This window comes from Lynx rufus, unplaced genomic scaffold (genome assembly GCF_022079265.1).
Source record: "Lynx rufus isolate CCGP_SWC_20201006 ecotype Redwood Valley unplaced genomic scaffold, mLynRuf1.p SCAF_11, whole genome shotgun sequence".
In the NCBI taxonomy this organism is placed as follows: Eukaryota; Metazoa; Chordata; class Mammalia; order Carnivora; family Felidae; genus Lynx; species Lynx rufus.
The window spans coordinates 64,622,227-64,637,214 of NW_025814825.1; the positions used below are offsets into that span (position 1 = coordinate 64,622,227).

General features: G+C 51.0%; 1 protein-coding gene across 3 annotated transcripts in view; it reads left to right on the forward strand.

Annotated features, from left to right (window-relative positions):
- Window positions 1–10,196, forward strand: part of PTPRE (protein tyrosine phosphatase receptor type E) — a 45,353-nt gene extending 35,157 nt beyond the window's left edge. For all 3 annotated transcript variants that reach the window (XM_047073609.1, XM_047073610.1, XM_047073611.1), the window contains 4 exons: window positions 1,675–1,800; window positions 2,533–2,699; window positions 4,487–4,622; window positions 7,254–10,196. In XM_047073609.1, coding sequence (XP_046929565.1) covers window positions 1,675–1,800; window positions 2,533–2,699; window positions 4,487–4,622; window positions 7,254–7,328 — 504 coding nt within the window. In that variant the 3' untranslated portion in view covers window positions 7,329–10,196. The remainder of the gene's footprint in view (window positions 1–1,674; window positions 1,801–2,532; window positions 2,700–4,486; window positions 4,623–7,253) is intronic.
- Window positions 10,197–14,988: the final 4,792 nt, after the last annotated feature.

Here is a 14,988-nt window from a genome sequence, read left to right on the forward strand (position 1 = left end):
TGGGTTGTTTCCACTCTTGGGCTGTTACGCATTATGGTGGGAACATTCATGTTCAGGTTCTGACACGGACCTGTGTTTTCACTTCTCTTGGGGAGACGCCTAGGGGCCGAACTACCGGGCCGTATCATAACTCTGTCGTGCAGACTCATACAGCTTAACATTTTGGAGAACTGCAGACTGCCTTGCACGGCAGCTGCCCCAGTTTGAATTCCCGCCGGGAGTGGACAAGGGCTACAGTGACTCCTCATTCTACCAACATTTGTCACTGGTCTTTTTAAAGCCATCCTAGTGGATGTGTTCTTTGCTTTTTCCAGAAATCTTTTCAGATCATATACGTGTGTGTCTGAAGCAACTACTGCTTTTGAACTTCATACAAAGGGTATCATTACAGTGCGTGTTCTGCCGGGACTTGCTCCTTCCGCTCAGAATGATGCTTTTGACACTTTCCTACCCTGATGCGTATCGCTGTGGTTCATTCATCGTGATTCTATTTTGTTCCGCTATACAAACTGGACATCCTAAACCCACTTCTCTATCCCTTCTCCCGCTATGGGAATTAGGATGATGCCACGTTATTGTTTTACACATGGTGCTACCTACCGGTACATTCTCCTTCGTGTCTCATGCTGCACAAGGAAGAGCTGACTCCAGAGGGACATTACGCCACATTGGAGAGCGTGTGACAGTTTGGGTTTCCAAGATACTTCCTCACTGCTTTGCCAAGCGGTTCCGTTTCCCAAAGCGGACACTGGCGGTGTGTGAGAGAGATATTCGATCGACGCCCCTAGTACCGTCGGGCATCCTCATTTTTGTTGATTGAATACGAGTACCTGTCATCCCTTTGTAGCTTTGATTGGCATCTCTCTGATTCCTGTGAGGTCAAGCCTCGCTTCATATATATGTATAGATGGATGTTTTCCTCTGTGCAAGACGCCTGGCCATGCCTTTCTCCCGTTTTGCTAGTGAGTTGTTGACTCTTTTTATCTTGACTTACAAGAATTCTTTACATGTTCTAGATACTCACCCTCGGCGGGTTTTACGTACCGCAGATGTCTTGTCCCAGTTGATGGCATGTCTTTTCACTCTTTTGAGAATGTTTGTTGATGGAGTGAAGTTCACTGTGTTGCCATCTGATGTTGCAGTCTTCGCGCCGTGGATGGTTAGCTCTGTCGGGGTCTTGCTTAACGAGTCCTTCTGCGCACCTCACAATGGAAAGACATTTTCTCCTAAGGCCTTCACGGTTTTGATTTTAACTTTAAGTATTAACCCATCCGGGCTTATTTTTATGAAGACTCAAACCTACTGCATACGGTAGTGTAGGTTGTGCACTGCCCGACTCCAGGAGGGCTGGACAGTTCATATCAAGCTTGGTAGGTTGTGAGTCAGGGACCCAGGGCTTTTCCTGCATGGAAAACCAATTTTCCCAACTCCATTTGTAGAATAATCTTTTCTTTCCATCATGTCCTGTATCTGAGTTGCAAATACATGCATGTCTGTTTCTGGATTCCCTCGGCCAATGGGTATTAACGGGCGTTCATATTCGTATTCATATGTGACTTACTTGGTCAGATGAAGTACGTTAAATGGTTTGAGAGTGATTCTGCCTCATATCCTCAAACTGCTAACAGCAAGTTATTTGCTATGAGACTTAACATGTTATTTTTTACCCCCAAGGATAAATGCTACCAGTATTGGCCAACAGAGGGCTCAGTGACTCACGGCGAAATAACAATCGAAATAAAAAGCGACACGCTTTCCGAAGCCATCAGCATACGGGACTTCCTGGTCACTTTCAATCAGGTATTGTTGCCAGAGTGCGTCCAACCCTTGTAGACAGAAGGCACCGCAGCATTCCTCAGGGTCTGCTGCTGATGGTACCAGAATGTCCTGCTCCTTCCACCTCCTCTAACTGGTACCTTAGGATCCACATTCAGTGCGGTGAGTAGGGAGCCATGTTACAAAGGGGCAGGTCTCCTACGACGTTCGCACCCTCGGGGTCACCTGCCTCCTTGCCGCACGAGATGGTGGAGCAGAGTGGCCGACTCCTAGAGGCGTCACACGGCCACCACCTCCGCCTTCGGGAGAAATGGCAGTGGTGGGGGCGCAGGAGGAGGAAAGGCCGTGGATCAAGCCACAGAGGCCTGTCCAGGCTTGTTCAGAGCCCCTAGGACAGGAGGGGTCCTGGCTTCTTAAGGAAGAGATGATCGTGTTGTCTCCCGCAAAGTCGCCAGGGATCCCATAAAGGTATCCGGCGGGCCCTGGCGAGGGGCTCCAGGGAACATCCTCTGGATGTCTTGCCCCTACTCGGAAGGAAATACTGGCATCCCTGCCCTTTAGGGTGCACACAGCCCACAGACCGCCTGGTCAGGCCCCTCAGGCCCGCCAGGTGGGGACCGTGCTGGCCTTCGGAGGCCCCAGGAGGGGCCCAAGCCTTGGCGCGGGTCCCCGGGAGGACGGGTGGGCCCGGGTCCCGCTCCTCGGTGGTCAGGGTCGTGTGGCCAGGCGGCACTGAACGCCCTTCCCCGCCCGCAGCCCCTGGCCCGCCAGGAGGAGCAGACCCGACTGGTGCGCCAGTTCCACTTCCACGGTTGGCCCGAGATCGGGATCCCGGCGGAGGGCAAAGGCATGCTCGACCTCATCGCGGCCGTGCAGAAGCAGCAGCAACAGACCGGCAACCACCCCATCACTGTGCACTGCAGGTGGGCGCCCCCTGCAGGTGGGGCCGAGCCAGACCCTACGCCCGCTTAACTGCTCCCAACGGCGTCATTGCCCTGGACTGTAGTTTTCACCTTCCCCGTACACAGAGAGCGTCACAGGGATGCGGAAAGGTCATCTGCTGTACCCGCAGGATGCATTTGGGGGGAGGAGTCAGGGAACCCGCTCAAACACACGTTTCCGTATGCCTTTTAAGTCCTCAAAAACCCCTCCAGGCACAGCTCTGACAGACCCACTTCCTGAGCCTCGCCTGCCGGCCTTCCTTTTGAAAGACGGTTCTGGCTGATGTGCCCGCCCCTCCCTGTCCTCTCCTCTGGGCTTGGGGAGCCAAGTCCGCACTGTAGCACACCCTCGAGGCAGGAAGCTTTTCTTGAGCCACTCGAGGATGTCCGGGCTGGGATCGCTGCCCAAGGCCTGCAGCCCCACCCCAGCCCCGCTCCCAAGGCAGGCACTAGGGAGGCCAAAGGAAACGTGGCTGGGGGTGCCCCTGGAGACAGCTGGGCGCCCCACCAAGGCCCTTGATTAGCAGCATCACAAGTGTGGAAGGGTGAATCTGGCCCAACCTAAAGACGTACCGGCTCACCCTCCTTCTGTGCTGACCCACTTCTGGTTATGCCAGAGCCCCTCCCCGTGCCAGCAGCGGGGGCGGGGGGGGTGGGTTGGCCACCAAAGCAAATCTCTTCCTCGCAGGAGTTTGGGGTGCTTTCCTTGTCAGGGGTGCTAATTTGCTTCTGAAGCCGCCCTTCTATTTATTTTTCCACACGCGGCTTCCGTTTTGCGTGGCTGCCGCTTGCCCCACCCCACCCCTCCCTTGTAGCCACCAGAGCCCGGGCCTCGCTTGGGGGGATTGGAACCCTCTGCCTGGGACGGGCCTGGGTGCGCTTCTGGCCTGGCCAGCAGGTGGAGCACACGCCCCGGGTTTCAGTTCCTGTGGGCTTTGTAGAAGTCGTTGAGAATAAACTGGAAACGAGTGCCCGCCTCCCCAGACCCGGACTGAGTGTAGGACACCAGGGATGCAAAGACGAACGAATCCCACAAGGGCAGATGTGGGGACAGGCCGCTGAAATGGGACGGGAGCCTGAGAATCAGCCCACCCGGGGTGGGGCGGGGTGGGGGTGCCTCTGGGGCCTGGAGGGCTCTCTGGGGGGAGCCAGCCGAGCCCGCCCACTTTGGGCCTGGCCTCTTGTCTATCCTAAGGCTGCCTGGGCTCTGCTCTTGCGGGGTTTATCCAGTTTATCAAGAAAATGACCGTCTTAAGTGGAGTGGACCCAGATCTTCATCGCTGGGAAGTGTCCCTTACCTAAGCGTCCCTGGCAGGGGACGCCCTCTGTCTCAACATCACACCTTGTGAGCCACCGCCTCTCAGAAGGCGGGTCCCTCGCACAGAAGGAGAATCCAGGCCGAGTTACCTCTGCCCAGACCTGAAGCAGGAGGGTTCGCGTTTCTGACAAGTTCCCCGGCAGCGTTCATGCTGCTGGTCCCGGGGACCACACCCGGAGAACCCCCCGCCTACACGAGTTGCAGCTTGAAAGCTTGTGCCGGGTCTTGATCCCACTCACGAGCTACCTGTCTGCTGTACCTGGGCGAGTGCTTTAGGAATGTCACGTTTGCGGACTCTCGCTCCACGAAGATGATCTTTAGAAATCCAGACCTGGCTGATTTTCGGGGGCGATTGCTTCTGTGCTGACGTGCGGGGATGGGCTGCAGGCTGTCCGCGCCTCGTCCCCACGGGCAAGCCCCATCGTCTCCCTTAAGCACTTTTCCTCCACAGTGCTGGAGCCGGGCGAACAGGTACATTCATCGCGCTCAGCAACATTCTGGAACGAGTGAAAGCCGAGGGCCTTTTAGACGTATTCCAAGCTGTGAAGAGTTTACGACTTCAGAGACCGCATATGGTGCAAACCCTGGTAAGAAACTGAGTGGCGAGGGTGTTTCCGGAAGGGCCGAGAATTGTCTGTGCTGAGTGTGGGGAGAGGGAGGAGAGCGAGCTTCTCGGGGAACGGAACTCAGGGCATTCTCCCCGGTGAAGCTCCACGGACCCTCTCCTTCCCTTGAGTCTGGCTGGGGACGGTCCCCTGGGCAGGACGCTGGAGGAGGGGTGCAGCCATGACTTCAGACTTTAAGACCCCTTGGACAGAGGCACTGAATACACCAGCTTTCTGTGTCACGGTGACTATTCCGCCAGATTCTAGGGCCATCCTCTTTCATTCTGTGACAAAAACACACGCTTCCTGGTTTGCAGAAGACATGCTTCCTCAACAAGTAATCATTTGGCCCCAGTAAGTGCAATTTCAAGAAATGTTCTCACGCGTCCTTTTTCTCAAGTCTTCCTATTTGTAGATGTGCCCTCCTTACCCGCTCCTTCTGTATACTCACAGGGTCCCCAGGCAAGCAGGCCGTCACATGGGCCCCTCCAGCACATTCCCGTCCCAGGGACAGCTCAGCCGCTAGGATCGCCTGAGCAGAACGGGGTTCGCCTCGCGCCCCCAGGCTGGGCGAGAGCGCGGGTCTCACCCTGAGGGCACACCAGCCTGGCCTGGAGAGTGTTCACAGTCCTGCTCCGTTGCCAGGCTGCCCTCACACTTGCTGGGGGTGGGTGCCAGGCTGGCATCGGCGTATCTCTGGCCCTCCCAGGTGGTCCCGAAGTGAATACAGGTTCGAGAGCCACTATCAGTAAAGGAAAACTGGTGTGCCTACCAGTCCCCCACCCTCCTCGCCCCACGCCCCTCTTCGGGCCATGACTGGGGCAGAAACCCGAGGCTCCCCTGCTTTCCCTAGAGCCCTGGTCCCAGCGCGGACCGTCCTTGCTAGGGCTCTGGAAGATGCTAGAGGCATCTTCTAAAGGTTATGCCTACCTACTGACAGCTGATACCTCCTACAGGCATCATGAACTTGAATGACTTTGGGCATGGGAAAAACAGAAGCAGACCACTCCGCGGAAGATTTTCTAGATGAAAATAATAATGATAACAGGAATACCTTCAAAAAGAAACTCAGAGTTTTTTTTTAATTTTTAATGTTTATTTTTGAGAGAGAGACAGAATGTGGGTGGAGGAGGGGCAGAGAGGGAGAGAGACACACAATCTGAAGCAGGCTCCAGGCTCTGAGCTTTCGGCACAGAGCCCAATGTGGGGCTCGAACTCACTGACTGCAAGATGATGACCTGAGCCGAAGTTGGGATACCTAACCAACTGAGCCACCCAGGCATCCCAAGAAATTCAGTTTTTAACTATGAGCCATACTCTTTCAGTTTCTTTCCTGTTTTTTGAGTCCACTCCCGGCTTCCCCAGGCAGAGCGAATAGCTTTAGTCCTGTCTCGCCCTCAGTTTAGTATAAAAGCTAAGTCATGGCGTCCCTTTGTTGCTTGGGCTTTGGGCGGTCATCCCAACATCATGGCAGGACGTGCTTGGACAAGCTCCTTCCACTTTCCGGACTTTAGTTCCCTATCTGTGGAAAATGGGGCGACAGCACCTGCCTTCAGTCGGCGTGCAGATTTGTTTTATGTCTGTACCTTAGGGGCCCCGTGAGTGCCTGACCCAGGGAGGCTCCCAGCGATTGTAGCAAAGAACATTTCTTATCCGACTCAGCATGCAAACACCTCCTTGTTTGTTTTTAATGTTTATTGATTTTTGAGAGAAACAGAATGCAAGTGGGTTAGGTGCAGAGAGAGAGGGAAACACAGAATCTGAAGCAGGCTCCAGGCTCTGAGCTGTCAGCACAGAGCCCGACGCGGGGCTCGAACTCATCAACAGTTTGATGCAGGGCTCGAACTCATGAAACGTGAGATCATGACCTGAGCTGAAGTTGGATGCTCAACTAACTCACGATTTGTGAGGAGGGTGAGAGTCAAATGATGCACAGGAGTGTTTTAATAAGTCAGATGCCTTAGATAGAAGGCGATGTTTTTTGAATTCTAAAATTTATATAAAACAATGTCCCTTTTTGGAGTAAGTTGAGGCTTAAAAATACCCTAGATTTTCATCTTTTTTAACTTTCATAGTTTACTTCTTTGTTACATTATGTTTATTTGAAGTTAAATATTCTGTTTTTTTTAATTTTTATTTCAAAAATAGTTGTTTTCCAGTTTTTTAATGTTTATTTATTAGTTTTTGAGAGAGAGAGAGAAAGAGAGAGCACAAGCAGGGTAGGGGCAGAGAGAGAGGGAGACACAGAATCCGAAGCAGCTCCAGGCTCCGAGCTGTCAGCACAGAGCGCGACGTGGGGCTTGAACTCCTGAAATGTGAGATCGAGACCTGAGCCGAAGTCAGACGCTCAACCGAGCCTCCCAGGCGCCCCTGTTTTCCATTTTAAGTATGAAAACTGAAGACCTTTTACTCAGACTCTCCTCAAATACGCTAAGTTGAAACTAATCGTTGACATTTTTTTATGTTACAAAAACAGTTTTACCTGGAAACGTCTCTGTGTAACCAGTATGTAACTAGTCAGACCTTTTTTTTGGCTTCTTTTTATGAGTTTCTCCTAACTGAATTAATGGAATTTAAAAAATCATTTTAATATTTTCTTGTTTTTTTTTTCAGGAACAGTATGAATTCTGCTACAAAGTGGTACAAGATTTTATTGATATATTTTCTGATTATGCTAATTTCAAATGAAATTCCTGCCTTAAAATATTTTTTAATTTAATGGTCAGTATATTTTATAAAGATCATGTTAATTTATTTCATAGTTGACATTAATACCCGTCCTAATTTCTTTGTATATATTTTGTTACGCTTTAAAGGCCACTGCTATAAAGTTATTAAATCTTAAATACTCCTTTTAAGAACGGGAATAATGTATGAAGGTCAAGTAATATCCTGTAAAATGCATTTCTGCTAATATCGGTAAATATTCTAATTTTGCGTTAGATTCATCATATCCTATAATTTCACACGTTCAGCACGTCTAAATGTTAAAAATCTTAATATGCAATGTGTGCTTGACGCAGGAGAGTAAACACAGAGCCCGCTGTTAAGAAAGCGGTCGAGGACTCAAAAATCAGTTGAAAATTCCCTGTCCAGACACTGATTTTTACAGGCCTGCGCAGTGGCATTTTGCGGGAGGTAAAATGTTCGTGGAGATACACCGTAAGTAGGAGATCCTGTGAAGTCCTCAGTCTCAACTCATGTGGTTTACCTTTACATTTTAAAGATCAAGGGCGTCACAGCCCGCGTGCAGGTATAAAATGCATGAGCACAGTTGGTGACCATATAGTGATACACGTGCGTTTACTCAAGGCTGGGTCCGTGCTGTCCGGGCCGGAAGTGGGGAGATGTCAGTGCTGGTGGCATGGTCACCCGTGGCCTTGGGTACGGCAAAATCAGCTATCAGGCTGCGTTCCCACGTGGCCACTTGCTGTCCGTCTGTCTGTTTGGCTCAGAGGAGTCTCTGAGAATCAAACCAACTGCATTTCTCACTCTTGCCTCTGGTCTCGAGCTACCTAGAGGCTCAACACAAACCACTTCCTAATCCTAACGTGCGGATAGAGCCAAACGTCTGACTCATGCAGATGCCAAGAGCACACGCTTGGGGAGACCACCACAAGCACTGATGCTTTCAACTTTCTGAGAAGCATTTTGGGTTGTTTTTTTTTTTAAATTCTTGTACACGCTAAGATTGTTTGTAAGAAAAGAAATCTTAAAATCTAGATTTATACAGTTTTTTTTAAAGTCCCCCTCCTCAATATTTAAATAAAAGACACAGAGAGAGAAATCCTTAATCTAAAGGCTAACTTATTTTTGAATGGAAATACTACTGAGACCTTTGACACTGGATAATAATAATCTCACTGCCAGACTGGATTGGCTTATGGGGCGACAAAAGGGAGAAGGTTGAATGTAGAAAAGTTTAATTTAATGACGGTGATCTTTCTGTGGCCATTAGGTAGCAGATGAGCATATGAGCACAATATATATGTATATAAAAATATAAAAAAATAAAGACACCTGCTCTAACATACTAAAAGCACTTAAGATGTGCATTTGGGGTACAGTTTTTTTTTTTTGCTTTTAAAAAGAAATATAAAGGCCTTATTTGACATTTCCACTGAGAAGTGACTGCACCTTCCTATTGCACTGTTCATCCCGTGTCCGTTTCTGGTGTGCACAACGTGATCCCAGGGTTTCTTGCATACTAACGATAGCCTCACGGTGATCAAGTCTCCGTGGCTCCTCTGAGCTCCACTCCATGGCAGAAGGGGTGCCAGCCGGAAGGGCGAGAGCACAACCTTGTGACCGACGCCGCCGCCGCCAGCCGCATCCCTGGGCACACGCAGTGCCGAATACATCCCTCCGTCCTTCCCGGGACCGTGAGGATACGTTTGGGTCGAAGAGGAAAATGGAGGCAGCTCTGCTAGATGCACCAGCTGGTCCCATATGTTTTCATTGTCAGAATCCCCCCCCCCCCCAAAGCCTTTCTGTGACTGAAGGAGAAGAGAGAGAACCAAGCTTTTCATTTGGCACCAAACCCTAGAAACCGAGCTGGCTACGTCGTGATGAAAGTGATTTGTAACGTACCCGAGGGTTCAGGGTCAAAGTCAAGGGAATGGACTCGGGTCTAATTTAGGAGCCCTCATGAGAAGCTGTCGGGCCCTTCAGTGGTCTACCTGGCATCTCTTGTGTGGCGATTCAGGTCGAACTTACCAGGGGTGCCCTCGGGAAAGTGCCCCGTTTGTGCGTTGTTCTGTCTCCCTGTGCCCGCCGCAGGCATCCTGGCACCCGCTTTGGTCCTTCCGCCTCTGGAAACAAGGCAGAAGCCGCGACCCCTTGGGCACAGGACCCCTGTCCCCAGTCGAGGGCAGTACTTGCCTTTCTAGGGGCCTGGGAATTGCAGCCTCCTGGCCTCTGCCCAGGCCCCCCCGACCCACCCAGTCCAAACAGTCCCTTTGGGGACGCGCTACCCTCTCTGTGCAACCGGGAAAGCTGACCTCTCCTTCCCCCTCTGTCAAAGAAGGTCCACGGACATGACAGCGCCCCGCTGACGGGGCTGACGAGGCCATTCTTACCTTCACGTTTTTGTGTGTCGCATGAGGCTGCATCCAAATGCCAAATAGCGATTAGGAGCCTACCGTTCTGATCGACAAGCTGTACGGTCACTGTGTGACTCACTCTACTGTTTCTCTCCATGTGCTAGACGAATGAAGAATGCATACCAGTGTTTTGAAAGGTATTTTTATGTGTTTTTAAAAACTTTTTTAAATGAGCCTGACACGTCTGTTTCAGCATTCGAAGACATGCCCATGTGATTTTTAAGATGTGTGGTTCCTGATACTTTTGTTTAACTAAATCGTGTTTAATTTATGTGCAATCTTTATAATATACATCTGTAGTCCCCGTTTCAACTATCATAGTTTCTTTTATTACATCTGTAATTTGATCTTGCTCTGATTATAATGCCAGTGAATGTTGCTGAATTCTTTGTATATGCAAATTGCAAGATCTGAAACAGTCTGATGCAAAGATAAATCTTTACTTTGACTTCCAGCCTGCGTCTCGTTCTTCCGTGAAATCTCTTCGTTGTATTCCTGTGCTTTACGTCCTTTTAGACAAGACATTCATTAGGAGGTAGACATTGATTCATGTAGACCATTAATTTAGGACTTCCAAAATGTAGCTCCGCCCTGGCTTGGAAACAGCCCCGACCGTGGGCACAGTGGCCGGCCGGGGGGTGGCCCCAGCTCCCCGCTGCCCCTCAGTAGGCGTGAGCTGTGCGTGCAGCACTAACAACTCGCCCTTCTGGGAGCCCGTGCTCCTCCTGGAGTCCAGACAGGGATCTGAGCTCTGAGCGGTGGTTTCTTGGAGTCCCCAAGGAAGATGACAGACCGTGTCAAGTCTGCAGCCAGGCGGAGTCACAAAGTCCTTCCGACACTGATTTCCCTCCTAAAATCGGAAACCCCGTCAGGCCTCCCTTCGCACATCTGCGTGTCTCTGCTCACCCCCCAACTCTGCCTCTGTGCTCCTTCCACCTCCACCCCCTTTCCGGACCCACCCGCGAGATATTTCAGGCCTCACGTGGAGTGTAAACACACGCTTGTTATTAGTGGTTGTATTTATTTAATACATTTTATGAGGCTTGTTGTATTTGTTAAAATGGATGATTTCGTAACCTTTTATTCTCCTCTCCCTCCTCCCTCTGAAAAATGTCACCTGCTGTGAAATGCCACATGCTCGTACGGGCTGCTTAATTACTGGCGGTTCCTTATGGGTCTGTCTGTCTGTCTGCATGCCCCTTAGCAGTGCTAAGTACAGCAGGACCCTTCCACTGGGGAGAGGGGAACCGCAGACGGGAGAGAGCAGACAGGGGAGGAGGGATGGAAGAAAGGAGGTGTGGGGGAGGGTGGGGGGCTCAAAGATGGGCATCAACCAGCCAACCAGGGACCGGGTGGCTCAGCCAACCTGCCGGAGCCCACAGCCTCAGGAAGGGAAGACGCGCCAGGCCTGCCGTAGAGGAACCACCCCCCCCCCCCCCAGTCAAATGGAAACATTTCCAACAAGACACCAGGTGCGAGCGACCTCGGACAGACAGGCGGGTTGAACGACCACCGAGGCAGGTTAGCACCTCCCTGGGACTGAATGGTGTGGGTCAGGGATGCTCCTGTTAGCAGCGGAGGGCTCAACGGTGAGCTACATCTGAATGTTAGAGACATCAATACATGGAAACTTGGCGTCTTTGCCGTGACGACATATACGCCACCAGCGTGCCGTTGTGTGAATTGCCTGTTTGCCCGAAGGTCTGTCTCAGCATCCGGGCGAGTCGGCACTTGAACTCCTTCCTCATCCGGTCTCCGAGGGCTGCTTGGCCCTCTCCAAACCTAACGAGCTCTGGTGGCCGTTCCTCCACGGTGGGCATCGGCTCATGGCGTCCCCGCGTCATTTTCCGAGGAAAACGCTTGCACACGTGTGCGTTTCAACTGCAAAGCGCTTGTCCGGGAGAGCTTCCTGGAAGTGGAGCTTCTGGGGCGAAGGGCAAATGCATGTGCAGTAGAAATAAGAATTGCCAATTCGCCACCGCCGAGAAGTGCCCCAGTGCCTCACCGCCCACAGTGCGGGGGGTGCCCGTTTCCCGACACGCCACTAACCCTGGGTGTTAGCAGATCCCTTTCATTTGTGCAAAACTGAGAGGCCAAAAAAAAAAAAAATACGTCATCTCAATTTGCATCTCCCTAACTTCTAGTGGGTTGAGCATCTCTTCACGCTTTTAGTATTTGTATTTCATCTGCGAATCACCAGTTCATATTTTTTATCCATTTTCCAAGTTGTGTCATTTGGCTTTTCCTCATTGGTTTATTTCCTCAATCTATTGTTGATTCCTCGGTGATTCTTTTTATAGCACGGACACTAACCCTTTGTTATTCTTACTACAAATATTTCCCTTCCATGCTTGATAAAAAATTGTCAGTGCTGGCTGTTAAAGCCCCTTGTCCAGGAAGCTTTGGGGCTCACCAGCTTCTAGATTGGGTTGATGAGCACAAGGCGGGCCTGCCCACAGCAGGGCCCTCTGTGGCTCTTGCATGGCGATACCCAATAAACGGATCAAATCGAGCCTTCATTCCTGGGACCCAGGAATGTAGACACAAGGAGGGCCTTCATGGGAACAAGTATGGGCATCTTGTTCCTTTGTAAACAGCAACATTCATGCAATCCCAATTTACAGACTGTTGAATGCTCTGTGCCAGCATGGCCCTCCGTGCTGGTGGCACCAAGAGGAGGAAGGCTGGGACCATGTCCTGGAGGCACGTCGGGGGCCTGGGCCATCTGCATAGCACTGGAATCGGGGTCCCGGGAACTGCGGCAGGAATGCCAGATCTGTTTCCTAGAAGATGACTCTAGCAGCTCATCTAGAGGAAGCTTCTAGAAAGCCCAGCAAAACCTGGGATCCCAGCCACATATCTTAAATCATTTTTAGTGAAGAGGTAGAATTTATGGAGTTGACATTTGCGAAGGAATCTTTCCACGACAACCCCGGATGCCTGGGCCAGGTGAGGGGCCAGGCAGTGACGGCCTAGATTCCGTCCTGATCTGTGTGTAGGATTGAGGGAGGCCTTCCCTCCCTCCCTTCCTTCCTCAGCCCCTCCACGTGGTGATAGATTCCAGACACACCCAGACACCTGACTTTACCTCCCGACAGAAAACCTCCTCCCGGGGACAATCCCACTCACCCCGGCCCCTATCTCCAAGACCTGCCCACACATTCTCTCCCAGGATCCAAGACCTATTTGGGCAGCCAGATAAGAGACTGAGCAACCTCAGCCTTCCTGGCCATCTCTGGTGGCCCTGGGTCAAGTCCTTGTCCCCGGACACAACTCGTGCCCAGACTGAGCAGATACATGACTAGGGTTTCCAGGAGTCCCCTCCCCCTACACGTGAGGGCCGCTCCCAGAGTTAACGTGATGGCTCACGGGCCAGGAGGAAAACGGTCCCTTCACGTCAGACCTGTAGAGATGGAGACAGTCTGGAAGAGCAGGCCTTCTGACTCAGCCCCGGTCTGCTGCTCCCCCCTCTTGGCTCCTGAGTTTGTTTTTGTTTTTGTTTTTTTTTCCTTTTTCCTTTCCTCCCTTTAATAAAAATCCCCTGGGTCTTAAAATTTCATTTCAAGGACACCCGGCTGGGTACCTCCTCTGCCTGGGGTCACTACTGACACGCGGCGATGGTAAATACCCGGGCTGCCCTTCATGGAAGGCCACAGCTTAGTCCTGGGACAGGAGGCCCGCTCTCAGTCAATGTTCCAGTTTCCACAGAACGGCGTGCCACAAGTTAGCACAGGATGACTCCAGAGCAAGAAACGGGAGCCCAACCCGGCCTGGGAAAGGGGGTGACCCAGGCTTCTTTGAGGGAGCCTCACCACAGCTGAGCTCAGGACTGGAGGAAATCGTTTGTGAGGCAGGAAGGAGGTGGGGACAGGTGGTGTGTGTGTGTGTGTGTGTGTGCACATGCACGTGTAGCATGTGGTTGTGGGAGTGTGTGTGTGGGAGGGTGTATGTGTGGAAGGGTCTTGCCTAAGGAAGTCAAAAGCTGGCTGGTACAAAACTCGAGTAAAGGAGGTCAAAGAGCGGCGTACCTGGGAGGTTCGGTCGGTTAAGCGTCCGACTTTTTTTTTTATTATTGTGTATTTATTTTGAAAGAGAGACAGCAGGGGTGGGGCAGAGAGAGAGACCCGGAATCTGAAGCAGCTGAAGTCCGATGCCTGACTGAGCCACCCAGGTGCCCCAAGCACCTGATGGATTTCAGCTCAGGTCACATCTCAGTTCGTGAGCTCAAGCCTCCCATCGGGCTCCACGCTGACAGTGTGGAGTCTGCTTGAGATTCTCTCCCCCCCACCCTGCCCAGCCCTCCTCTGCCTGTGCTCTCTCTCTCAAAATAAATTTAAAAACCTAAAAGAAAGGCAAAGAGAGATTGGCAGGCAGAGAAAGGCACGCAGAAGCTTGGAGGCAAAAAAAAAAAAAAAAGTAAAAGTAGTTTCTGTTCATTGAGAACTTTCTGTCAGATGGATGTTACTTCTTTGGAATCCGAGGCCCAGAGAAGTTACCAAACCACACAGCCAGTAGGTATTTATTTCTTGCAACCCTGTTTTCAAACAGAGTTGGCCTAGCTGGTTAATGTCTGTCTGCTGCTTAAATGCTCAGCGAAACCTGTGTCCTGCGGACATGTTTAATCAAACACTTGTTTGAATGAGCTTTTCTAACGCAGCATTTACGGTAAAATGAAAACCACCCTTACGGTGCTCTTAAAATACTGTACCCTTACGAAGGTGAGGAAATCTGATATATTGCAGTGAGGTTTTTGGTTAGAATTGAACCCTAAAGGGGTTTTTAATTAACCAGTATATTCCATTCCCCAGGCGTATGGCTAATTGAAATTTTTCTACGTGCGAGGTTCATAATTACTACGAAATCTGAAGTGTCGGCAGAACAACTTAATCATAGGAAAATCCTATTATTTTACATTTCCTTGTGTTTTGCTACCTAAATGACACATTTATGACTCGCACCTTCAAAAAAAAGTGCTTTTTCTAAAAAAAAAAAAAGAGCCGCCCTTCCTAAACTACGCTCCCTTCTTCTGCTCCCCGAGATCCCACCCCTTACTGGCCCAGTTCAACCATCACCTGTTCTGTGGACTCTCGGATGTCCCCCCCACCCCCGCTCCAACCTACCGCCCTCCCCAGGCTGTCACTCTTCCGTGCGATTTTAGACAACACTGTTCAGAGTGTTCTTACAGCAGCCACAATGGCAAAGGCAACTCCCAGTGACCCAGAGACACGCCTAGATTCATGCATTCA